The sequence below is a fragment of the Ascaphus truei genome, chromosome 5 (assembly GCF_040206685.1).
Source record: "Ascaphus truei isolate aAscTru1 chromosome 5, aAscTru1.hap1, whole genome shotgun sequence".
NCBI classification, from domain to species: Eukaryota; Metazoa; Chordata; class Amphibia; order Anura; family Ascaphidae; genus Ascaphus; species Ascaphus truei.
Genome location: NC_134487.1, coordinates 26,760,945 through 26,787,843, shown reverse-complemented (window position 1 = coordinate 26,787,843; position 26,899 = coordinate 26,760,945). Strand labels below are relative to the sequence as shown.

Genomic DNA, 26,899 nt, shown 5'->3' with positions numbered 1-26,899 from the left:
TGCAGCATTAATAATGTAATTTGGCAGCCCTGCAAGCAGACAGCTCAATAAATACATTTCTCCATTTACTGTAATGCAGATGTACATATAATTATTATTTATTTTAGTGTGTCTTACCCTTGCTGAGGTCTCTCCAAACAAAGGTCTGTTGTCTAGTCCACCGGTTCCATAGGTCCTGGTGGTATAGTCCTCCATTATAAACGGAGAAGCTTCTTCAGTCATTAACCTAGCGTTTTTGTGTATTATACCATACACCCTGCAGCAGGAAGGCAGGTGGCTTCAGAACATGGTACAGAGCTGGATTTGTGCAGGGACAGCATACACCTGTGGTGGGAGAACCCAAAGTTTGGATCTTTGCTGAAGAGCGACGATCCTCAGAATTTTCACATCATGGTGATCCGCTTGCTGTAGACAAAAGAACAACATTGATCGTTGCAGTTGGGTCTCTTTTGTACAAATGAAGGAAGTACGGTCATATGATAGGTGCGACAGTCTTTAGTTGATACTTTTGTAAAGATAAACCTGCTACAGTGTGTATGCATTCTGAACTTGAAAACAAAAAAAAAACACATTTGTTTTTGTGCGACAAATAAAAACAAACACACTGCTCTGTAAAATCTTTATCCTCCCGGCAATAAATTGTGATCTTGACTGGCCTGACAGCTAAAGCATCACTTCCCATACTCCAAATTTTAGGTGGAAAGAATTTAGTATCTCCACCCACAAAAAAAAAATCCAGTCTTTGTGCAATCATTATGCAACACAGTCATATCGCCCCACGGTGTTCGGATTCTAATAAATAAAAAGTTTCTGGATTTAGGGACTCTGGAATCAAGCAACCATCATGTAGAATGGCATTTTACAACTCGGATTCGCAGGCCTCTCTAGAGGGTTCCCTGTAAGTTTCAGGTCATTTGAAAATTGGACCAAATACAGAAGAATTTACAATCCATCTGATCTCAGACGTGCTGTTAGAGAGGGTTGGGGTTTCTTACAATGCATCTGATCTCAGACGTGCTATTAGAGAGGGTTGGGGTTCCACAGAATTTCATATAGTAGAAACGAGATTAGACTCAACGGGAATACATATGTACTTTGTCAAATATCCCAACACACCAAGAATGGCTCAATGTTCAACTACATGCTATTAAACAGTGGTCTTACTGACCTGCTAGAAGTATTCAAAACATACAGTACACGAGAGCAAAGAATTACTACGCCTCTGCTAACTTACTGTGTGTATGTCTTTATTTATATAGCCAAATGAGTTTATTTTGCTCAAATCCGCAGTGCCCTTTGTTCCTTCATTCATCTGTCTTGGACTGATCGCAGGCTTTCGTGCAAACATTGGAGCACCGGTAATTGTATGTTTTTTCTATTTTTGAGGTGTGCAGCATCACTCTATTTGTTCTGGTTTATTTACAGGCATACCCCGGTTTAAGGACACTCACTTTAAGTACACTCACGAGTAAGTACATTTAGCTCAATAGGCAAACAGCAGCTCACGCATGCGCCTGTCTGCACGTCCTGAACAGCAATACTGTCTCCCTACCTGTACCGAAGCTGTGCGCAAGCGGGGAGACTATAGAGTCTGTTACAAATGCGTTATTTACATCAGTTATGCATGTATATGACGATTGCAGTACAGTACGTGCATCGATAAGTGGGAAAAAGGTAGTGCTTCACTTTAAGTACTTTTTCGCTTTACATACATGCTCCGGTCCCATTGCGTTTGTTAATGCGGGGTATGCCTGTATATAGCTCCATTAATGTACATAGCGCTTCACAGCAGTAATAATCGTGACAATCATATAAATAACAAATAATATAAATAACACATAAAACAGAGAAGTTCTTCAGACATAAAAGTAACATTTAGGAAAAGGAGTCCCTTCTCCAAAGAGCTCACAATCTAATTGGTAGGTAGGAAGAACGTACGGTGACAGGAGGAGGGCGTTCTGGTAAGTGTGTCTGCAAGGGGCCAAGGTTAATGTAAGAGGTGTTAATTATCAGCCACGGTGCTACTCAAATGCTTCCTTAAGCAGGTGTTTTAAGGTGGGTCTTAAAATGTGGATAGAGAGGGTGCTAGTCGGATATTGAGGGGAAGGGCATTCCAGAGGTGTGGGGACGTCAGTGAGAAAAGTTTAAGGCGGGAGAGGGCTTTAGATACAAAAAGGGGTAGAGAAGAAGACATCTTTGAGCAGAACGCAAGAGTCAGGATGCTGCATAGCGAGAAATTTAAGGAGCAGAAGAGTGCATAAATGCATAGACATTAAAACAAAGTTTGCTTTGAGCTTTCCCCAGAATACACCATTCAGTACTATGTAGGAACTCCGAAACTTGGCATAAACGCCAAAAAAATAATACAATGTCCCACCACATACCAATCACAACAAAGCAACATGTCATTTGTGGTAGCTGCCTTTTCTATTTCCCTAAATAATTAGATATTTTGTTCTATGCTCCGCAAGTCTCATCCACCAGTGTGATTCGCAAACTAGATTGAAAAAATAATAATTTTTGCCATTCAATAATAGCCACCTTAGAAGAAGCAGTGTATTGAAATCTGTATTTCATGTACACAAATTTTCCACCTCTGAAAGTTAAAATTATGCTCTTCAAAGATGCACCCTATTTTACAGCATTAAATGTGTGTGGAGTTTTTTCTTTTAACTGATATTAAAAAAAAAGTTTCAGGGGTCCCCCCTAGGATCAAACTCATGAAAACTGTAGTACATGTAACCCTTTTGTAGAAGGTTTTATGAAATTGCTGCCTCAATTCTATTTCTCTAAAGTACAGAGATTGAACTAGATATTTTGTTCTGTGCGTTGTAATTCTTATTAACCAGTGTGACTGTCACGATAGATAAAAAAAAATAAAAATTGCGACTAATCTTGCTTCTCCCAACACACAATTACATGAACACCCATGCCGATTAGGACTATGGTTTAAAGGGCTGTGGGGAAAATCCATTACAGCTACTCACCGGCTTCCCATAACAAAACCACAACACAACAGTACTTTGGATTATATTTTCGCTGTGGTGAGTTATCCATCAGGAACTGACAGCATAAATACATTCGGCCTGCATTAGCTGTATAAATCTATACTTTACATTTAGGCAGCTCAGCGAGAAGCGTTTTCCACAACCTTATTTGTAAATAGAGGAAACTTTACTATCCAGGGCAAGACAAATCCGCAGAACGAGACAGATCACGGAATAAAATCAGCATACTTCAGCAACTTCTCACACATGTATGATGTATGTGCTATGATGTATGTGCTAAAGCTGAACAGCTGGTATCCTCAACTCACTTGGGGTTTCCCATAATAGGTCAGGTGATGTACGCCCAGGAACGATTCAGAAATCAAGTGACCTCTCACCGTAGACAGGCAACTAAAAACACCGATCTGAATTAAAGTATTGAGACAAAAGCTTGGGATGTCGATAGTAAAACCTCATTTGAAAGTGAATGTACTGTTTTGTACAATCTCTACAAGCTTCTAGCCTACCACACAAAACTTTAAGTAGACAAAATGTCTCAAATATAGGAGATAATGTACATGACATGGGAAGAAATACCTTCATGAATAGAACAAACACCTGTTCTAACAGCAATAGGATTTTAGATACACAGTCAAACGTAGGAAAATACGTTACATTTCCAGCAGCCCCAAGCATAGACAAACGTATCCTATTGTTCCCCATTTAATGAAGGATCCTCAAACGGGCTGCCACACCCACTGGATTTCAACATGCTTAGCTCAACAGGCAAAATGGTCAGTTGACTTTGTACAAACCAATGCAAATTTTGGAGCAAAACTGGACAATTTTCATGTTCTACCTCTAAGCAGAAGTGTATCAAGGTCTCTGACCCATGTGTCTGCTTGCAATTTGGGAAGTGTATATAGGAGAAGGTGGGGAGGAGATATGACAGAATATAATACATCAAACTACTGTGCCAATGACAAGGGTGGGAGAGCCAGGACAACCATCCCATACCCAGTGGCAGAGACGGTCCTGGTCAGCTTGAAAGTTGGGACTGGCGGGCCAAAGGTCAGGCTTGACCTCTGCAAACCAACATCCAGGCCCTTTCCTCTACCGGGCCGACACTTAAACCAGTCAACCCCCTCTCACCGGGCTGAACTGTCCAGGGCCCGTGGGGGCCAGTGTAGCTGTACGTATCTGCGTCTTTAAATCCGCCAACATTAAAGTTCTGCAGTGTAAAAATCTTCACCAGGTGCACAACCCGCGCAACTGTGCAGTGCGGAGAACATTTCCTTCGTGTATAACCCCACCATGTTTTGCCATCCCCAAAGGTTAACATCACCAGCACAAAATAACAGGTTTCCCATGCATGCGTACCACATGTCATACTTAAGATTGCAAGCTCTTCGGACCAGGGTCTCCATTTGTCTTAGGTTATCATTCACCTGTTGTGTTTATCCCCATTATTTATAATGGATTTATCTTGTATTGTAATGCACCGCGTACATTGTTATGTAAATATAATAATACATACATGCCGTGTGATGGAGAGAACCAATGTGGGAATTGGCACTTCTGGACCCCAGCCCTTTTCTTTGCATAAAGTGCTGATTATTAAATGAGATACTCTACTCCACGATCATGGTGCTCACACTCAGGGAGACTGACTGCATATAAGTGACAGCTGTGCTAGTAAAAGCCCCGCCACACCCGTTGTAAAGCCCCTTTACTGGTGCGTTCACCGAAAACACATTCACATGCTAACTACACCCATTCCCCCCGCCCCCACAGAGACCGGCTCGTACAAAGTATCCCGCTGCCACCCGCAGCCTTCCTGCTCTCGGTGCGCACCTGCAGCATCCCGGCGGTGATGGGGTGAGCGCCCGCGCGCCGCTTCGGAGCGGTTACCCCGACAACCCCGGCCAACCCAACGTTCCAGAGAGCGACCAGAAAAGATGGAAGAGTCTGCGCGTGCGGGGCCGCGCCCTCTTCCTTATTGGTCGTGACTCCGGGTTGGTTGGAAGCCCTGACCCCGCCCATTAGGACGTCATCACCAAGAGAAAGAGGCAGCAAGGTGACGTGTATATTGGAGAGTGTGTGTGCTCTGCTCACTTGACAGTATGAGAAAGTTCATGGAAAGTGTGTGGAGTCATTTGAGCGTTATGCTTTGCATTGGAAATGCAGAAGAAAGAGAAGGGGGTGTTGTGGTTGTGTGTGTCCTAGTCATCATGTAGGGATATAAATACTAAAGTGTCCTTGTACGGTTCGTTATGACTTTGCACCCTTTGTAAATATGGTCCTAAAATCTTTCGGTCATGCACAATTAAAAAAAAAGATATAAGCCCCCATAAAATCGTATTAAAAAACAAAACAAATCACACTTTTATATGAACATTTATTTACTTTACAAAATATGCATATTTGCATTGCGATGGCAGGCAAAGTAAGACTGACAGTTATATCACTATGGTAAACAAAGCATTTTTGGTAAACAATATAAATTGTAATAGAACAACTACAATGTTGTTTATTAATAGGCATACACTTTCACTTTATGTACTTCTTTATCTTCACATTCTCTCTTCCTATTGTAATAATAAAACGTATTATCCTTTCTTTGCAGTTTTTTCACAAATCCGGTTTCTGGCCAACGATCCACCTACCAGAAAAAAGAAAACTACTTTAACCATTTCACATAGGACTTCACACATATGTTATGCATTAAATGCACTAATCTGTTGATATGTTAGTTTTTCTCTTTCATCTTTCTTTGTTCCCTCATCACAACTTTAATATACTTTGTGGTGTGTTAAAGCAGCATCCCCTTCTACCCCCACATCCTCAATCAAATATTATTTTTTTTTAACCTATATTGGATGGGCAACTCCAGTCCTCAAGGGCCACCACCAACAGGTCAGATTTTAAGGATATCCCTGCTGCAGCACAGGTGGCTATGTCACTGGCCCTTGAGGACTGGAGTTGCCACCCCGGCACTATATGGTCCATTTTTTTTCTTTTGCCAGTACTTGGAAGGAGAAACAAAGATGGCGACGAGGTCAGCCAATCGGAAGCTGTAATGTCATCTCATGATGATATCACAGCTTTCTATAGGCCGCCAGAGTGAGGCTGATCCCAGAGACCACATTGTTTCTCCCGGACAAGAATTATCTTAAAGAAATACACCCTCTGGGTGCCGTTTGATGTAGCCTGTTTGCCGTAGCTACTACAGCTGCATTAATTCTGAACCACTTCAGTCTACATCTGAGTCGCCCCAAAGGTGGACGCCTGATAGGGTTCCACAAGAGCTGCTGCCCTCTGCACATAACCAGCGTGCTAAGGGTTTGCGTTTGCTTACTGCTATGTTTTGTCAGCCCCACCCTCTGGAATGCTAATGCCCCGGAGGACAATATACATATATACATTTTAAGTATGGACTCCATGTGAATGGATATTCCAGGCAAAAGGTGACACATTGTGTGCTCATTTGCATGTCATTTCCCAGAATCCCTTGCTGCAGTGGGAGCACTGTATGCTAGGTGATAATGGTGAAAGGCAGGGTTGCAGACCTGTCTAAGACATGTGAATGTGCTCACAAGTGATATTCTTTATTGGATATATATATATATGGAAAAGTACATAACCTTAAGTTATATAAATACATTTAGATTTTAAAGTATTTGCACTTTTTATTCTGTTTAACTATTCACACTACCTGATTTTTTGTTTGTTTTTAAACACACACACATTTAAATATATATATATTTTAAAAAAAAAACAGGTAGTGTGAATAGTTAAACAGAAAAAAAAGTGCAAATACTTTAAAATCTAAATGTATTTACATAAGGTTATGTACTTTTCCAGTCTGGACTTAGTCCTAACTCCGTACAGCAGCATGATAAATGCCATGGAACAACCTTACAATACACAGTACTGTCATTAGGTGTTCAGACCCTGTTGATGATAACAGTTTACAGATTCTGAAACCGGCAACTAAATAGTTACGTATCACTTGAACTAAAAATAGCACGGTTTGAATTATTTCAATATTGAAATTCGGCCAGATTACTGCTTTTAAAGTTATCACAACCCACTACGAATCTCCACTTCCCCATGACCAACGCTAATATTAGATCCTTGTACGAGGGGCACAAATTAACCTATGTAACCTCTTACCATATCCACTTGCTTAACTTGCTTGTATTCAACTTCATCCCTATATCCGGCTGTCTGGAACCTGTACAAGTTTTCTATCTCGTCTGACCAATTTTTCGCACGAGTTATTGACTTTGGTTGGACTTCAGAAGAAGCTGAGGCTTCAGTACCGTCTCCAGACATTGCACGAACAGTCTTGTGCTTGCCGCCTGCAAAACCAATTGATTCCTGAAGAAGACAATGGGACTATTGTTAAGAGTCTGTCTGAAAGAACGAGAAACAGGACAATGAATTTGACCAAATAGAGAATGTGAAAGAAAAGATTGGGAGGACGTGAGTATGTGTTTGCACCGTGAGTGCTCATTTGCAGGGTCATTACCCAGGATCAGGGGCAGCATGGTATTACGCTGGGCTCAGTGTAGTGGCTTTTTTGGGGCCTCTTACCTGGTCTGGCGCGGCATCTCCTTGTCTGACGTCACAACGTCATGATAACGTGACGCTCGCTGTAGGAGGAGATGCCGGGACCAGGTAAGAGATACTTACAGACGCCCGGCGCTTTTCCCCCGACAATCAGTTTAATTGTTGTGGTGAAGAACGCGGGACCTCTGTAACCGCGGGGCTCGGTGCAGGGACACCGATGGAACCACCGTCACTACCCAGATTCCCTGGAAGCAGCGGATGCACTGTATGCTAAGAGATAATGGGGAAGGGCAGGGTTGCAGACCAGTCTGAGCCGTGAATGTGCTATTTTTATGTGCTGCGTGGTGGGAGGATTTTGCCTCTTTGTTACTCACAGATATCACTGTGCTGGCAGAGTACTTTGCAATGCATTTCTTTGGCACATAGGTACAACGCGGATCCCTTTGCAGAACATTGATCCAAACTTCAACAATCATTTTATGAAGTAGATTGTGAGTTTAATGTGACTATTCTGGGCAAACATATGGCCTGGCCTCTGAAGTGTGATGTACAGTCAGTTGCTTGCACCGGGATGGCACAGGCCTCTAAAGTGGAACATACAGAAGAGGGGGGAAACCCACTTTGGCAGCAAAGTGGTTAAGATTATAGTCCCCTTAAGTGAGACACACAGTGAGCTGCAAGACTTTACGTCAGCGAAGGGGTTAATGTGCTGGCCTCTGAAGTGGGACCCAGCCTAGCTGCAAGTCTCTCTGTCAGCAGAGTGAATGTGCTGGCCTCTGAAGTGGTTGCAGCCTTGCCTGTCAGCGCAGCGGGTCTCTGAAGTGGGAGACGCAGATGAGGGGACGCGGCCGGTAGCGGGACTTGTGCCTGTTCGGGGGTCTGGGTTTGTTTCTCACCGGAGCCGCAGCAGCAACCGTTACTATGGAAGCCCCCGGGTATCCTAGCAACCGGTGACGCGGCTTCCCGCGTGGATGCCAAGCGTGGAGGCCGAATGAGAGCTAACCCGAAGTGATGGGGCGGGCACTGCAGCCTGGGACAGCCAATGAGCACTGCGATAACGGAGAAAGGGGGAGTGGCTTAACAGCAACCACCCATTGTAAGGATGTAAACAGAGCACGAGGCCGACTAGCACCTTACCCGGCGTGACAGATTCAGCATGGCTGTGGGGGCACCCACTCACTGTGTCCTGCACAAGGACGGGTGTGACACCACACAACCAACACAATCACTGTGCCCTGGATTAGGAGTGGTGTGACACCACACAACCAATACAATCACTGTGCCCTGGATAAGGAGGGGTGTGACACCACACAACCAGCACAATCACTGTGCCCTGGATAAGGAGTGGTGTGACAACACACAACCAACACAATCACTGTGCCCTGGATAAGGAGGGGTGTGACACCACACAACCAACACAATCACTGTGCCCTGCATAAGGAGTGGTGTGACACCACATAACCAACACAATGCACTGAAACACAAATACACATGCAAATAAAAACGTTGGTTGTGAGAATTGTTTGTGAGAATGTTTCTTTGCACTTTTATTTAAGCGTACAGACAGTTGTAATAGTCTGTCTTAGGAGGAAAGTGAAGTAATGGCGAGGGGCATGTGTAACCCCCTTTGCTGGCAAGGGACATGCATACCCTCTAATGCCTCGTTCAGGCAGGCTGTGATGGGACGTGCGCGCGCGTCACTTTTGCTTTGGGGGGTGGGAGTTTTCAAACTGGAAACGACACCCCGGTGGCGAAGTACAGCGTTGCACTTGAAGAAGACAAATGAAGTTGTGATTTCAAGCGGCAGCCGTGTCACGTGTACTTCGCCAGCCAATCACAAACATTTTTTTTTTTTTTTTAAAGTCCCGCCTCCAATTGCGCCATTCTGTATGCTGGGGATGAGCACACATCGCCCAGCAGAGAAGCGCGGTAGTGTAGCAGCCTGTCTGAGCTCAGCCTAAGGCCTCGGCCAGGGTGGCGCTGAGTGGGTGGGCGCACGCACGCTGGCCGCTCTGAAAAACATTGAGGCAATGTGTGCGGCCAGCGTGAGCAAGCGCCTGCTCGGCGCTTAAATGCTTGCAGAGCAAGAAAATGTGATTTTACAGCTCGCAAGTGCGTCTCGTGAGTGGTTCGGCCAATGAGGGCGAACCAGCTCTGTGACGTCGTGGCCGCGCCCCCAGACGAGCGCGCACCCAGCCGGTCACAAATTGCCCGGCCAAGCAGGGCGCAGCTCTCTGCCTGGCCGCAGCCTTACTGTACCTATTTAGCATGTACACGACATGGTTTTGGCTCCTGTCAGATTATTATTATTGATTATTTCTAAAGTGTCAGCACATTCCGCAGTGCTGTACAATGGGGGTGTAGGGATTTGATAATTACGTAAACAAATGTAGCCAAGTCCCCTTGGACTATCATTCCATGACCCTGGTTCCACTGTAAGTCTCCATAAAGTGTGGGCATGATTCCTATGGGGTCTGTCCTAACGTTCAGTGTGTAATGTTATATTGTTCAGAAGGTATGAGCAATAAAGTTATGAAGAGCCTGTCATTTTTTAAAGGGAGGGCGGTCTATGACAAGAATAGGCCGGCTTACTAGCCACTCCTTATAGAAGGGGGGGTGTTGTGTTCTCCTCTATATAGTACAGAGTAGTTAGTTATAGAGGAGGCTTCTGGAATAGATGTCAGAGTGTGGAGACAGTAAAGTGAGTTCTCCTGCTAGAGGAGTGTACTGAGGCCTAGTCCTATGGGGGATAAGGTACTGAAGATATGTGATCCAGTGTACGTACTTTACTACCAATAAACCTCAGTCATACCAACACCTGGCGTAGTAATTGAAGCATGACTAAGTACCCAAAGAAGAAGAAGTGTCCATGAGGTGCATCCTGAAGCCTCAGGATCCTCTTGGACTTGAGGCGCTGACCAGTAAAGAACCACGGTGAGCCTGTCCTGATGTCCTCCTCACAACATCGCGGAGATCTCCTGTTTGCCAACCAGGTATGGTAACAGCACATTTCCCAGAGGGGGGAAAAGAGGGCTACACAAATAAGGAAAACATGCATAAACCGATAAAAAGAGGTCATGAGGGCTAGTCAGAGTTTACAATATAGAGGGAATGAAACAAAAAGGTAAAATGGCTGCTCATTGTGGGAGGGTGTATACATCAGGTTGGAGTATTGTCCAGCAAAAGGATGGGTACGCGCTGCTCACAGAATCATCCAACAAATTCTTCCCAATATCCAAAAGACAATCGTTTCTGCTGCTCAAATTTCTCCTGCGATCTACATAGCAACAACCACACAAAAAGAACGCATACAAAAGATTGTCAATAAAAAAAATACACTTTATCAAATCAATAAACAAGTTAAAAACGTGCATTGGTAAAAAAGAAAGTCATTCGTGTCTACGTAATCTCCCCACCCCGAGGACCTGATGGCATTGTCTGCAGTAACCAGATAGTCAGATGGAAACAGCGGGGCTTCACTAGCGCTTGCCGAAGAGCCCGAAGAGTCCCAGCTAGAACCGCCCGGCTACTTGCAGCATCCTCGAGGGAGTTTCAGGCGTCTGTCGCCACAGCGTCTGACATCACAACGTGATAAAAAAAAAAACCCTACACATTTCGCGTCACACACTCTTGTTCGGGGGGTCCTGATTATTGCAGCCACAGCCATCAGGTCCTTGGTATGGGGAGATGACTTCGACACGAATGACTTACGTTGTGCAGAGCTTTGTACTGTAGGTCAGAGATAGGGTTTTGAAATTTGATTCTAGGATATGGGAAGCCAGTCTAGCATTGGCTTGTACCTATTACACAGAAAATTCTATGTTTGTGTGATAAGCTGCAGAGGTTATGGGACTTCCATAGAAATAGCTTGGAAGTACCTACATCCAGCACAAGTAGAGCATTGCGACAGTAAAATGGTCAACAGGTTAAATATAGGCGATCAACCTTATTTGAAAAAGATTACAAGTATTTTGACTTTTTAAAAAAAAAATAGGTCCTGTGTGCCCTGTCCCACGCCGCTGCGCCGTCAATGTCCCGCGTGGCTGAGCACCCTCGTCAATGTCTCTTGCTGCTGCGGCCACCGATCCGAGTCCCATGCATGCCCCCGCCGCTACGACACGCTAATTTTAATGCAGGACTCTGACGTTTAAAGATGGCGCCGGGGTCAGAGTGCATGCTGTGAAAAGTCGAGCGCCAGTGGCGATTTTAGAATGAGGCCTGTTTGCCGCCACGGCATCCTCCTCCTCCTTGGTGTTTTAATGACAACCGGACATCATGTGGCGTTATGTTGTCATGACAACGCGTCGCCATGTGATGTCGCAGCGTCATTTGACGCCACTACACTGCAGGAGGGGAGCCACATTTTTAGTCTGCCAGGGGCACGCAAATGTCTCGGTCCTGGCCCGGGTTAAAGTCCAGCTGCTGCAATCACATATTAAAATACAAACGGGCAGGGTCAACCTGCACACCAGTCTTCAAATCAAATAAAAAAATGTATTGAACAATCTACATTTTGGTACAAAACTATACCTTCATAATGTCCAGTGTTTTTTTTGTTTGTTTTTCAATTAATTTTTTATTTGAGTCTAAGGCTGGTGTGCAATTTGACCATGTTCGTGTTTTGGTGTGGTATAGGCCTGTAAATAAGGTTTCAGTGTGCACTTGGGTGGTTGCTCTTGAAGAAGGTTCCGTTGGGAGCCGAAACATCGAGGATATATATATAGTCAGATAAAGCAGTTAGAACTCCAATGGGTGCTGGTAAGCCACAGGTGCACGTCACATATAGATAATGTAGTTATACGTTACCGTTCCGAGGACTGGTGAGCAAGAGACAGCACTCAATGTTGAAAAATCAAAAGTGTATTAAGGTTTCTGGATGTATATTTGCTATCACTAATACACTTTTGATTTTTCAACATTGAGTGCCGTCTCTTGCTTACCAAAATATATATATATATATATATATATATATATATATTTTATTTTATTTTTTATATATATCCATGAATTTTATCATAAATAATTAACCAATCCAAACTTTGTTTTCATGTTTACAGATCTCAGAAACTACTGACATTTGTATAAGGACAATAAATAAACTTCCCATTAATTTATTATCATTTCGCAGCTTTCCCTGTGCTTCGCATCTCATTGGCTACTGAGGATACGGATGGAACGCCGAGCAATCTGAGCTCTCTGATTGGTTAAGACGCACGGACTCCAGCCTCCCCGCCTCCGTGTTACATGTGCGGCTTCGCTTCAGTCACCGCCGCTTCCGGGTCCTCTGCATGACACCGGGGCTGGAATCTCGGGGGGCTTCCCGGCGGGGTCGCTGATCCTGTGACCATGAGCTCCTTCCCGGGTCGCATGAAGGAATACCCAACCATATCTATTGATAGGTTTGACAGGGATAACCTGTTTGCTAGGGCTTACTTCCTATCCCATTGCCACAAGGGTAAGTGATCTGCAACTTCATTTGAAAAAGGTATTAAGTATATTTCACTTTTTTTTAAATAATCAATTTGAATGTCTCTTTGTTAACAAACCTAAACACTTTGTTTTATATATATATATATATATATATATATATATATATATATATATATATATATATATATATATATATATATATATATATATATATATATATATATATATATATATATATATATATATATATATATCTCTCTCTCTCTCTCTCTCTCTCTCTCTCTCCTGCGTGTCTGATTTCCAGGGGCAGGTGGAAACAGTCCTGCTTGGATATAGTCAGTAAGTGCAGTCCCCTTTGACTCTGCAAACATCCCTACCACATCAGTGTCTCTGGTAATAAAGGGCCAGTGAGCATCCTACTGTACATGAATTCCCCTGTAGACAAATTGCAGTTGATACTGTGAGATGGTGATTGCAAATGAGAATGAAAGGATGTCTGGCTGATGTGCTGTAATGCAGCCTCGTAATACTCATTACAACTATAACAGTGACTGAGACAGAGGAAGAGGGTTACCAGTACGGTAGAAATGGGCGAATCCGCCCGAATCCGTTTTCTGTTTTTTCTCGCATTTTCAACCCAAAATCCGTTTCGCGGTGTAAAATCCGCAAACTGATTTTGGTCTTTTTTTTTTTATATATACAACCCGTCAACGGATTTGTAGAATCCAATCCGCGGATTAGATTCTACAAATCCGTTGACGGTTTGCAGAATTCGCCGGGGGTATTCGTAATAATAATAAAATCCGCAAAACGCTAATCGCCCTTTTCGAGATTGATCCGCTGAAATCCACAGACCAAAGCAACCGGCCGATCCGCTGCGGATCCAAATTTGGCCAAAAAATATGCCCCAAAAATGTGCCCATTTCTAGTTGCCGGGAAAATAAGATCCTGACTGTCAGTGATATTGTACAATGCAAACTGAACACCTGAGCACCTTGTTGTGTGAGAAACAGCAAGGATTACAGTAGCAATCATTTGTACAAGCCGTGGCTTGGATGTCACATGGGGTCGGAAGGGGGGTGTATATATTTCTTGGTGAAACAGAAACACTTTATTTATTATTTTTTTGCATTTCACTTTTTTTCTCTTACATAGTTACATATAGTTACATAGTAGATGAGGTTGAAAAAAGACGTAGGTCCATCAAGTTCAACCTATGCTAAATTTAGACAACAGATACTTTATCCTATATCTATACTTACTTATTGATCCAGAGGAAGGCAAACAAAAAAACCCCACTAAGGGGAAAAATTAATTCCTTCCTGACTCCAAGAATTGGCAATCGGATTAATCCCTGGATCAACATCCTTCCCATGTATACTTATTTGGTATATCCCTGTATACCTTTCCTATCTAAAAAGATGTCCAACCTTTTTTTGAACAAATCTATTGTATCTGCCATCACAGTCTCCATGGGTAATGAATTCCACATTGTAACTGCCCTTACTGTAAAGAACCCTTTCCTTTGTTGCTGGTGAAATTTCCTTTCCTCCAACCTTAAGGGATGACCCCGAGTCCTCTGTACTGCCCGTGGGACGAATAGTTCTTTTGAAAGCTCCTTGTATTGTCCCTGAATATATTTGTATATAGTTATCATATCCCCTCTTAGACGCCTCTTTTCTAATGTAAATAAATGTAATGTAAATAAATCTAATTTCTCTACTTTTTAAGACGTGTCACTGTCTTGTTTGTTCAATTTCTGTCAGTGGCGTGCCACTGATTTTCCTATTTGTGTCGTCTCTATTATCTCTGTTGTCTCTGTGTCTATCATGTCTATCATCTCTATCCCTAAATACAACTTGGAGTTGTCGTTGCCCCCCCCTGGCAGACAAGTGGCATTTGTACCAATACATGATGCAGAATACATCACTGAAAAATCCTATGTGCTTGTTGCATGTCCCTTGATGTCTGTTTTCTCTTTGAAGATCACATGCATGGACTGAGGGCTCCGGGCCTGAAACGAAGACTGCAATGCAGGTGTAATATATTCGTGTATACTGTATATCTGCGCTGCTTTGCTAAGCTATAACCGGGGGGTTTATATGTCTCCAGAGGTTTACCAGCCACCCCCTGTTTTTGGATAAGGTCAGTAGCCATAGTATCGTGCAGCTTGTATTTACTCATAAATATGGTTGCATTGTTCCAGAGACATACAATCCCATATTTAGTAAGCAGTGCTATTCCATAAAAATACCCTAATGGCCCCTTCATGTGAATGGACTGCAGAGTGTCCTCTGGCACTGGTAAGTATCCTATTGCATAGCACCGCTTAGTAAATATGCTCTACTATGGCCCGGATCTGCCAAGGGGTGCAAAGCGTCAGCACGCCCCACCTTGCATTCATACGAATGGGCGTAAACGCCCTTTTGTGGTCTGAGCCAATGTTTTTTGGGAACTATGGGAGAATGCGACTTTAAATGGTAGCCCTGTGAAATAAAGTAGACCTGTCCTCCGATGCAAATAAAATGAATGTTGGTTAGCTCATTAATAATCTCTCTTTATTTTTTCTATAGCCTAAAAGTTCACCTGTATTGTTCTCCAGTCACAAAGGAGCTGCTGTTGACAAATTTGAAGTACAAGTTTTGGGAAAATCATATAGTAAGTTCTTATTGACCTGTCGTTATACTAAACATTGGGATGTGTGCAAACTTAGTCTGACACGAAGAATCATGTTTACTTAGCAATGATAAGGCTGCGTCCATACAGCCTTCGACCGCGTGACGTCACCCGCGTGAAGCAGGAGCGTTTTGTGGACACGGTAGACGTGCCGAGGGGGGTTGTCTAGGGGCGTGTCTGTGGTGTCACGGAGCTGGCTCGCCCTCATTGGGCGAACCGCTTACGTGACCTGCCCATCGCGCCGAGGAATCTGTTTGAACGGATTCCTTGCGCACGCCTCCGTGAGGACTCCGGCAGCATGGTCGCCGCCATGGCGTGTCGCACGAGCGGGGCGGTGTCTTGGGACTTAGCATCACTTAGTAACACATTGTGCACACCTCAACATTCTGTTCAAATGTTCATTATCTCCATGCTTGGTAAGGTCACTGAAGGTGATACTCCCTCTACTTAAACCAGCACCGTGACATCGCAGACACGCCCCCCGACGGCGCTTCTAGCATGTCCAAAAACGCACCCGCTTCACACGGGTGACATCACGGATGCACACGCCTCCGCGTGGGCGAAGGCTGTATGAACGCAGCCTTAGATGTAGATTGCAGTGTGATCTTGAGAGCGAGAGATATCCTGGGGAAGAGAGAGACTTGCAGAGAGCAACTGCATTTATTGATCACTAACGCCGCCCCCTTTCTCCTCGTGGCTGCTTGAGAGAGAGAAATTCCAAACGACTTCACTCACATTTCATACTAGGCCTTGAATCCTATCCTTAAGCCAACCTCTAACATCTGCGATGCATCAAACCTGCACTAGAATTCTGCCCTTGTGGCTACATGTGAATTCTAAACCTTACAACATATTCTCATGCAACTGTCTTGATATAAGTTCCAATTCATACATTTTAATATAGTAAATGGATTTGTAACCCAGGTGATGTCAGTGATGCCCTTACGTGGCATGAGGAGACAATTAGCAGACAGGGTGGAGCTACTATGATGGGGTTTTTGGGAAGCATTGTACGCAAATAAAATAATATAGAGGCAGTGATCGGTAATCGACGAACGAGTTATACGCATTGTCTGACGCTGAATTGGCGCATCCGACGGTCGCCGCCGATTAACATTGAACCCGCTTTCTGACGGCCCGTTAACCGACGGCGGTTTCCGGGACGCATTCCGTCGGATAACCGAGGAGCCACCTTTTTATAGTTGGTGGTGAAGTGTCTGAGTTTCCAAAGTCTTCACCTCCCGTTACTTTACAGCAGCAGAACATGCAGCATTGCCATTTTTTAATTACAGGATTGAAGCAGGGGGTCTCCAGTGTTGAACTATGTTAATTTCAGCTTCGGGGACCCCTTGCTTCCCGAGATATTTATCTCCATAGCGGAGGTAAGTATCTCTGGAAGCAGGGGGTCCCCAGAAATTAACACTGTTCAGCTCCCAGAGCCCCCTGCTTCAATCCTGTAATTACAAAATTGCCTTGCAGCCTGTTCTGCTGCTGTAAACAAGCACTTTACTTTTTAACCTTTTAGAGGACTCTTTGGATTTCCACTGGATGCCACGAGGTTGGCAGGTCCGTGGCACTTGTGATGTCTGGATGTCATCACATTTGTAATCATTTTGTGGGAAGGTTAATATTTTTTAAGCTTTTCAGTAATCTGACCAGCAATGTAGCAGGACAGCATTTTAAAATAGAAAGTAATATTACTACATGATGTTCCAACACCTCATATTCATTTAAAGCTGCAGAGCAAGCAATATCCTAAATGGATGTAACAACTCTGAATGATATTTTGAATGTATTATAATGCAACAAGCATTTTTTGTTTCTATAGCAACCATTTACAAAGTCACATCCCCTTCCTCTTCTGAAACAGGCTCTGGCACCCCCCTTTTTGGGCCCTGCCCTCTCTCTAGCAGTACTCCAATTGTATCTAGTGATTGCCTGTTCACATGATCTTCCCCACAGAACTTTGCATCTTTGGTCCTCTTCTGCTGCACTGACAGCCATTTAGTGAATCCCTGAGCCGAATCTTAGCTGATCGATCACAGGTGAACGGATCGATCGGCAACTTAGCTAATTACAGGCATACCCCGGTTTAAGGACACTCACTTTAAGTACACTCGCGAGTAAGGACATATCGCAAAATAGGCAAACGGCAGCTCACGCATGCGCCTGTCCGCACGTCCTGAACAGCAATACCGACTCCATACCTGTACCGAAGCTGTGCACAAGTTGGGAGACTATAGAGCTTGTTAAAAAAGCGTTATTTACAACAGTTATGCACGTATATGACGATTGCAGTACAGTACATGCATCAATAAGTGGCAAAAAGGTAGCGCTTCACGTTAAGTACATTTTCATTTTACATACTTGCTCCGGTCCCATTGCGTACGTTAATGCGGGGTATGCCTGTACTTATCATTGTGTGGATTGTATTGATGCACATATAGAAGGGGGGAAACGACAGCTGGGACTGCTGTTTTAAATAGACCATATAGGAAGCAAAATCTAAGTAGACAGTTGGTGATTTTCTTTCCGTTGCATTGAGGAATTTCTTAATGGTAGTGGTCTCGGTGTAATGGCACTGGTGGGATTCACCACTTCTTATGCTAAGTCCATGCTGCCGCAGACCGCGCAGAGGCTTCCGCGCATGGCGCGATCACATTGCCTTAAGGCATTGATCGCGCGGGTGATGACAGGAAGCGGCAGGCAGGTCACGTGAGCGGTTCGCCCAATGAGGGCGAACCAGCTCCGTGACGTCACTGACACGCCCCCGGCGCATCAAGCATGTCCGAAAAACGCGGCCGCTTCCCACGGGTGACGTCACGGACGCGCACGCCTCCGCGCGGGCGGAGGTAGTACGGACCTGTGCTTAGAGTATCGGTACTTCTTGATTCCAGATTTACTGATCTTCATTTTAGACTAATTAGAAGACTGCATTAGGAAAGTAGCATAAATATTGTATAAACGTTTCACCAACGGGTTCAGAATGGGTAGGAATCCAGCACAGCACCTAACTAATAGCACACACGATAGGTCTGTAAATGGGACAGAAGTATTTGTCGGCTGTGATATTTCTTCGTTGTTTTCCCCTGATCAGGTAGCTCTTGAGGTTGAAACTCCAACTCAGCTTTCTTTGGTTGATGAATCGACAGGCGAAGTAAGTTTTTAATACAAGAAAATGATCGGGGGCAAAAGTGTCCGTGCCTATATTTTAAAATTCCTAATGTGCGCACTCCCGAGTCACTTGTGCTGCACTCATGGGAATGACATAATCGTATATAAAGGTTACAGCGGGTGAGCTGGGACTAGGCCCGCAGCCTGTAATGACTTCATGGAAAGGCTGTTGGGTAGGCAAAGTATGTTATAGATCTGTAACATTACCTTATTCAAACAACGCTTTAGCCACCAAGATGGAAAAATGAAGGCACTTTGATGCATTGTAATATCTTCATTATTATGTAATGTAGCTGTATGCATTTTTTTCATGCAATGACTTTATTTACACAGCTACTGATGTATGTACAACTAACTGTCATACCTGTTCAGAAAGTATCTGTAATAAGTAAGTCCTAAGGTTTTAAAAGCTTATTTCTCATAATAAATTCCTCCTAAAATACCATTTATCAATGCTGCATTCAAGTTTAAATATGCAGCATATAATAATAATTATACTGTAATATGTTCTTGTATAGCGCTGCTAGTTTTACGTAGCGCTTTACAGAGACATTTTGCAGGCACAGGTCCCTGCCCCGTGGAGCTTACAATCTATGTTTTTGATGCCTGGCACAGGGAGATAAGGTGACTTGCCCAAGGTCATAAGGAGCCAACACCGGGAATTGAACCAGGTTCCCCTCAGTGCCAGTCTTTACTCACTGAGCCGCTCCTTCTCCATATGGACATATTGATCTGTCGATTTGAGTGTGTTTTTTATATTGTCATGTAATGAAAATGCTTGTATTTGTATTACAGAATGAAGATATTGTGGTCACACTTCTACCTGCCGGTCACTGCCCGGGATCAGTAATGTATGACCTTTCTCTGTATGCTAAAAAATCAAGGAATGGGAAAGAGGGAAGGGGAAAGGGGCAGGGGGGAGCTCCCGCACCAGCTAAAGTAATGAATAGTGAGCAAGTAAGTAGGACCATATGCTGGTGCAAAAGAGAATAAGGGTAAATATAAATAAACAAACAAAAGATTCCCCCTTGAATGCACTCAGATAGGTAAGTGAATGTGATATGATTGATACATTAAAAAAACCTTTTAATCACATATATACTTATAAAATAGTATTTGTAAAGAGGGGCGTGGTATAAACAGTCCAGGGCCAGCCCCTAATGGCAAACCAAAGAATCTTCCTGCACATAAGTAAACGGAAGATAATACAAATAGCAGTACATCAACTCGCTGTTGATATATATATATATATTTGCATTGGGGTGTTTTTATTATCTACGTTTGATAAGACGGTTTACAAACTGAGATATTATATATATACTGTATATATAATCATAATTATATATATATATATATATATATATATATATATATATCTCAGTTTGCAAACCGTCTTCTGAACCGTAGATAATAAAAACACCCCAATGCAATTTTATTATTATGGAGACATTTTAAAGTTGAGACAATGATTAAAAAATACCTATAGTGGTCTGATTTAGTTTAAAACATGCTGGAGCCTCTTGTTTGTACATATAGTAATGTGGTTAAAGTCCTTGTCTTGATAGATCCTTGATATACATTGGGGGGGGGGGGGCAACTCCAGCCCTCAAGGGCCACCAATAGGTCAGGTTTTCAGGAAATCCCTGCTTCAGCACAGGGGGCTCAGTCCCTGCCCCGGAGACCTTACAATCTAAGTGGTATGGTGGGAGAGTGAGAGTGTTTGTTTGTGATAGTGATCTCAGACACAGCCAGGGGTCCCCCTTCTGGGTTCCTGTGCGGCTCTGTGTAAGGGAGACCTCGGCAGCAGAACGTTGGCAGAATGTGAAGAACGATCGTTTTCAAACCTGTTTCAGGTTTCTGTTTCAAGGACACAGCGGCACGGTGCTGTACACAGGGGACTTCAGGCTGGCAAGCGGAGAGGCCGCCCGCATGGAGCCCTTACATTCAGGAAACAGGTGCTCAGAGCTGCATGCAGTGGGGGAGAGGGACGTTTGCATACGATCATCCTTCTGGTATCTCACAGGGTTCCTGTTCTGATAATACAGCTCAACCCCCTTATAACGCTGTGCTTGGGGTCCAAAGAATCACATCGCGTTATAAGCGGATCACGTTAGAAATAATATACAATAAAGTATTTAAGATGCCAATAATCGTGCTGTAAAGTATTCATAAATATGAAAATTGGGAGCCGCGCTTGCACCGCGTTATAAGCGGATTCGCGTTGTAACGGATCGTGTTATAACGGGGTTGAGCTGAATTATAATAATAACTTTAATTCACATATCACACTCCCAGTGGGACACCAAGGGCCTCACAATTACAGTGTAGCGCGCGGTATACAGCGCATGGGATTGTTACAGGCACAGGTCCCTGCCCCTAGAGCTTACAAGCTATGATTTTGGTGCCTGGGGCACAGGGAGATAAAGTGACTTGCCCAAGGTCACAAGGAGCCGACATCAGAAATTGAACCAGGCTCCCCTGCTTCAAACTCAGTGCCATTGCTCTCAGTTGGGGTCTTTACTCACTTCCCATAATATATTACAGTCAATGTTGGGTTTACATTTGTTATTGAATAAAATCAGATGCATGCGGTTAGCCAACATTGATTTTAATAACTGACCTGGAGCTTGTACCACTAAGAACCTTTGTCAAATATCTTCAATTTAGGCCATAAAGGAACCATCCTGGGAAATAGTTATATAGAACAGATTTAATCCCCACACCACCCCAAAACATTTGCTATAAAGGTTTTTTGGATCTTGCATCTATCTGGCTTTTAACCATGTTTAAATCAGTAGTTATATGAATGTGGTTCATAGATGAGCAATGGAAATAAGACTATTTACACTTGCCTTTTGACATTGTTTGTATCTGTTTTTTAGGGTGAAAGACATTGAGAGTGTTTATTTGGACACAACATTCTGTGACCCCAAATATTTTCAGATCCCTAGCAGGGTAAGACCGCTTTTAAATAGCAACTCTTTTCTCGGGGTGCCCGAGACTGGGAATGTCGACAAGGCTCATAAATGTAATCCCTTAAAAGAAAAAAAATGTACAAAAATAAATACAGGCAGTCCTCGTTTTACAACGCTTCGCTTTACAACGGATGGCTTATCCAACGCTGTGCAATGCATACCTATGTTCATTTTTACAACGCCAAAACGGCTTATCCAACGCTCTTATGACGCTTTGCAACGTTGGGTATGTGTGTGTATATATATACATACATACATAAACAACGTTGTGAAGCGTCGTAAGAGCATATATATATAATATTATACTATATAATATTATATTATACTATATATTATACTATAATGTATTATTTATTATGTTATATTATATATATATATATATATATATATAATACAGTACATACACTATATAATTTATGTGTGTGCTGCATATCTTATTGCCTGCGTAACATATTTGGTGTATTTTAGTGTTAAAAATGCCTTCAGGAACGGAACCTTTCATTTAAACAGTGTTCCTATGGGAAAACGTGTTTCGCTTTACAACGTTTCGCTATCCAACGCCATTTTGAGTAACGCATTGTGTCGGATAACCGAGGACTGCCTGTACATTGAATGATGTGAAGAGTAACGTGCGTTTTTACACACGGTTATTATACTATTGGAGGCACAGCACATGTAACATGCTGAATCGGTTGTTTTTTCCGCCCTGGATAAATATGAGAATAAATGTAGGATGAGTAATTGGAATTTTAACAAAAGTTGAACTTGATGGGCACGATTTTATTCAAACTAATGTACTACAGCTCAACCCTGTTATAGCACGATCCGCTACAGCGCGAATCCGCTTATAACGCAGTCTGAGCGTGGCTCCCGGTATTTGAAAACCTCCATTTTGCCGCGCGATAACTTACCGGCATCTCGATTTCTCTCCTCATTGCTGTATGCGTGCGCCTAAATTTTAACGCGATCCTGGTGGCCCCCATGGGCCGCGTTATAACGGGGTTCAGCTGTATGTTACTATCGAATGACTGGTCCGACATTTGGGTACTTAGAGGGTATACGTGTATTGTACATTAAGGCACCAATCTGTGCCGCTTGTCTTTCACGCATAGAAATGAAACTTATTTTCATTTTTGCCAGGACTTGGAAATCCAATATGACCTGAAAGGCTTCGTGGTGCCATTGTGGCTTCCTATTGGTGGACATATTTCCCCCCTGGTTAATGTATTCTTGTCCAGGTGTATTAAAAGTTTTATTTCACTGCAACGGGGTGAAGGGGGTATCCGGAGCTGGGAGTTCTGCTGTATAGGCTCATGAGACCCTGCTGGATTGAATACAGTTATGGGTGGGGTGGGGGCGGGGGGAGGGGTTTTCTGCTTTAAGTTAAATGTACTAAATGTGGTTTTCATTGAGAGAATTGTATCTGAGTTGGTTGTTTGGACAGTTGCCATTAGTTCCACCTCATTCCCATAAAAAGGTGTTTTCCGCTCCTGAAACTGCTCACTCGGGGAAGGAGTCGCTGGGTTTTCCTTTTTTGTAGGATGCCCATGGGGTCAGTTTGTGGTAAACAACGAAATACCGTGTTAACTCTCAAATTAAATCCCTTTATTCCCTTGAAGTGGCCCAAGTAAACGGGACATAGGTGCAGTGTAATCCAGAAAAAGATTGCGGGGTAGAAATGAAGCCTTAACACTGAGGGGAACGTTCGTTCCTACCCTTGAGCAAGAAGCCTAATTGCGACCTGAAGCTTCGGCATTTAAACATTTGTTAGCCAATAAAGATCTAATTTCCCCACACTACCTTTTTACAGCTTAAATCGCACCTAGGCCTGTTTGTTTCCTATTTGTGCACCTGCTCATAAAAGACATCACAGTGGATTGGGGCGGATATACTGTATATATTCTATATACTGTATAACCCTGTTCTTTTAATGTAACCATGTATTTTTATAACTCTGTGCCCAGGACATACGTGAAAACGAGAGGTAACTCTCATTGTATTACTTCCTGGTAAACATTTTATAAATAAAATAAATATAATTTCTTCTCGATCTGCTTCAGTGATGTGTATGATACTTTGACATGAACGAGACTGACTTAAAACATTCCAAAGGTCATAAATCTTTTAAAGCTGCAGTTCAGGCAATATCCTGCATGTGTGGTTTTTTTTAATAAATCAGTTCTGTAGTAAGAAAAAATACTTTTAGCATTTTCTGTTTTAAAAACAACAACTTTGAATTACCAATTTTCTTGTATTCTATTTTGTGAAATCAACAGGACAAACCCTGCACGTGTCACCTTTTTGGCTCCTTCTGTGATCAGTTCTGTAAGGTACATAGGTGCCACACGTGTCTGTGATAGCAATAGGGTGCTGCGTACAAGTGGTTGCTGTTCAGTTAATATAGTGAAATTCTGTGGCAATTCAATTTCTTTAGCAAATGCTTAACATCTCTCCTAAATCTGCCTGTGTCTCTCCTGCGGAAATCCCTCTGCTGGCTTCCTATTAAATTCTGCATTACTTACACAATTCTCCTCCTCTCTTTTAAGGCTCTACACTCCCCCTCCTTACATCTCAGCCCTAATTTCTCACTATACACCGGCCCGACTCTTGCGTCTCTGCTCATCAAGGTCCTCTCTACCCACTTTTGTATCGAACGCCCTCTTCCACCTAAAATCTTTCTCACTGACTGTCCCACACCTCTGGAATACTCTTCCCCTCAATATCCGACAGGCACCCCCTCTCTCCACCTTTTTAGGATCTTCCTTAACACACTCCTTCAACGAAGCATCTGGGTAGCTCCGTTGGCTGATACTATACATCCCATATGCATTTATCTTGACCCCTTGCAGATGCACTGCCCATAACTCCCTCCTACTATCTCTAAGTTCTTACCACTTAAATTGTAAGCTCTTGAGGGCAGGGACTTTTCTTTTTGTTTCTGTTCTGTCCCATTATGTGTTATATTATTATGTCACGTGTATTACTGCTGTGAAGCGCTATATACATAGAGGGAGCTATATACAGCTAAACCCCGTTATAACGCGCCTCGTTATACCGCGATTCGGTTATAACGCGGTTTTCCCGTGGCTCCCGTTTTTTTTAAAAAAAAAAAAAAAAAAAAAATTTTTTAAAAAAATTTTTTTACATTTTTTTTTTTGCACACTGCACACACTCACTGCACACACACTGCTCATTGCTCACACTGCCACACTGCACACACACTGCACACTGCACACACACTGCTCATTGCTCACACTGACACACTGCACACACTCACTGCACACACACTGCTCATTGCTCACTGCCACACTGCACACACACTGCACACTGCACACACACTGCTCATTGCTCACACTGACACACTGCACACACACTGACCACACTCACGCACACTCACACACACTTACGCACACTCACGCACACTTACGCACACTTACAGACACTCACACACACTCACACACACACACACACACACACACTTACACACACTTAGACACTCACACACACTCACACACACTTACACACACTTACACACACTTAGACACTCACAGACACACACTCACACACACTCACACACACTTACACACTCACAGACACTCACACACACTCACACACACTTAGACACTCACAGACACTCACAGACACTCACAGACACTCACAGACACTCACACACACTCACACACACTCACACACACTCACACACACTTACACACTCACAGACACTCACACACACTCACACACACTTACACACACACTCAGACACTTACCCACACTCACACACCCATATACACACACACACTTTCTCTCCCATATATACATACACACACACTCTCTCACTCTACGCAGACGGGCCGCGACCAGCACCACCACCCGCTCCCCCCCCTCCTCCCGCGCAGGCAGCGGGAGCACCGGGGACAGCGGTGGGGAGAAGAAACCCCCCGCTACAACCTCCATGCAGGCAGCATGGTTCTGAGGTAAGCGGCGACCTGAGGGGACATCCCCACTCCCATCTCCTGCCCCGCGGCCTGTCCCGAGGTGACAGGGGGAAGCGGGGACAGGAGAGACATCCCCGCTCCCATCTCCTGCCCCGCGGCCTGTCCCGAGGTGACAGGGGGAAGCGGGGACAGGAGAGACATCCCCGCTCCCATCTCCTGCCCCGCGGCCTGTCCCGAGGTGACAGGGGGAAGCGGGGACAGGAGAGACATCCCCGCTCCCATCTCCTGCCCCGCGGCCTGTCCCGAGGTGACAGGGGGAAGCGGGGACAGGAGGGACATCCCCGCTCCCATCTCCTGCCCCGCGGCCTGTCCCGAGGTGACAGGGGGAAGCGGGGACAGGAGGGACATCCCCGCTCCCATCTCCTGCCCCGCGGCCTGTCCCGAGGTGACAGGGGGAAGCGGGGACAGGAGAGACATCCCCGCTCCCATCTCCTGCCCCGCGGCCTGTCCCGCGGTGACAGGGGGAAGCGGGGAGCGGAGGGACATGCCCGCTCCCATCTCCTGTCCCGCGGGATGAATATGCGCTAAAGCGCGGCGGCCATTTTTTTTTCTCGCGACCCCGTTAGTAACGCGGTGGTCTCGGGGTGGACCCCGAGACCCGCGTTATAACGGGGTTTAGCTGTACATACATACATACATACTTACATACATACAATTCTAATAATTTCGTGGTTTTGCTTCTCTTTAGGAGGAATGCTTGGCTGGGATCTTGGATTTGGTACGAAGTTGGATCACGCTGGGTCCTTACCACATCGTGTGGCTTAACTGCAAAGCAGCGTATGGATACGAGTATTTATTCACAAACCTTAGTGAGGAATTTGGCGCGCAGGTAAGGTCTCTCTCAATGCGTTACATCTGTTTGCTTACATTATGTAATATTACTGGCACACTCCTACATGGAATTGTTGTTTGTGCAGGTGCAGTGCGTCCTTCCTGGGGGGTTATTAAAGTGGTAATTCGATTGAGATTCTTCATTACATAACGAAACAGAGTTATATTTACTCAATGCATGGATCGCATTTAAATGGGAATATTATTGAAGGATGAAAACAGACAGCAACTGTAAATCCCTCTAAATCTTTAAAGA

General features: G+C 44.0%; 3 protein-coding genes across 8 annotated transcripts in view; 1 reads left to right on the top strand and 2 right to left on the bottom strand.

Annotated features, from left to right (window-relative positions):
- Positions 1 to 4,994, bottom strand: part of TMEM243 (transmembrane protein 243) — a 19,323-nt gene extending 14,329 nt beyond the window's left edge. The window contains exons 1-2 of one of the 3 annotated variants that reach the window (XM_075599546.1): positions 4,842 to 4,994; positions 118 to 405 (exon numbers count right to left, since the gene is read on the bottom strand). In XM_075599546.1, the coding sequence (XP_075455661.1) occupies positions 118 to 222 (105 nt within the window). In that variant the 5' untranslated portion in view covers positions 223 to 405; positions 4,842 to 4,994. Of the gene's footprint in view, positions 1 to 117; positions 406 to 4,524; positions 4,768 to 4,795 lie in introns of those variants that run through there. The other 2 variants (XM_075599548.1, XM_075599547.1) reach the window with 2 other exon arrangements.
- Positions 4,995 to 5,365: 371 nt separating this feature from the next.
- Positions 5,366 to 8,566, bottom strand: MEIG1 (meiosis/spermiogenesis associated 1). Of its 3 annotated transcripts, none has more exons than XM_075598920.1 (3): positions 8,459 to 8,566; positions 7,164 to 7,370; positions 5,366 to 5,649 (listed from the first exon to the last, which is right to left on the bottom strand). In XM_075598920.1, exons 2-3 carry the CDS (start codon positions 7,323 to 7,325, stop codon positions 5,521 to 5,523), a joined length of 291 nt encoding a protein of 96 aa, XP_075455035.1. In that variant the 5' UTR covers positions 7,326 to 7,370; positions 8,459 to 8,566; the 3' UTR covers positions 5,366 to 5,520. The 3 variants fall into 3 exon arrangements, with proteins under 3 accessions (XP_075455035.1, XP_075455034.1, XP_075455032.1); XM_075598919.1 differs by having other exon boundaries at positions 8,360 to 8,515; XM_075598917.1 differs by lacking the exon at positions 8,459 to 8,566 and adding an exon at positions 7,937 to 8,351.
- A 1,623-nt stretch (positions 8,567 to 10,189) lies between these two features.
- Positions 10,190 to 26,899, top strand: part of DCLRE1C (DNA cross-link repair 1C) — a 29,012-nt gene continuing 12,302 nt past the window's right edge. The window contains exons 1-9 of one of the 2 annotated variants that reach the window (XM_075599542.1): positions 10,190 to 10,496; positions 12,691 to 13,017; positions 14,978 to 15,029; positions 15,566 to 15,650; positions 18,766 to 18,825; positions 19,638 to 19,693; positions 20,696 to 20,797; positions 21,725 to 21,797; positions 26,501 to 26,641. In XM_075599542.1, coding sequence (XP_075455657.1) covers positions 12,909 to 13,017; positions 14,978 to 15,029; positions 15,566 to 15,650; positions 18,766 to 18,825; positions 19,638 to 19,693; positions 20,696 to 20,797; positions 21,725 to 21,797; positions 26,501 to 26,641 — 678 coding nt within the window. In that variant the 5' untranslated portion in view covers positions 10,190 to 10,496; positions 12,691 to 12,908. Of the gene's footprint in view, positions 10,556 to 12,690; positions 13,018 to 14,977; positions 15,030 to 15,565; positions 15,651 to 18,765; positions 18,826 to 19,637; positions 19,694 to 20,695; positions 20,798 to 21,724; positions 21,798 to 26,500; positions 26,642 to 26,899 lie in introns of both variants that reach the window. The other variant, XM_075599541.1, reaches the window with a different exon arrangement.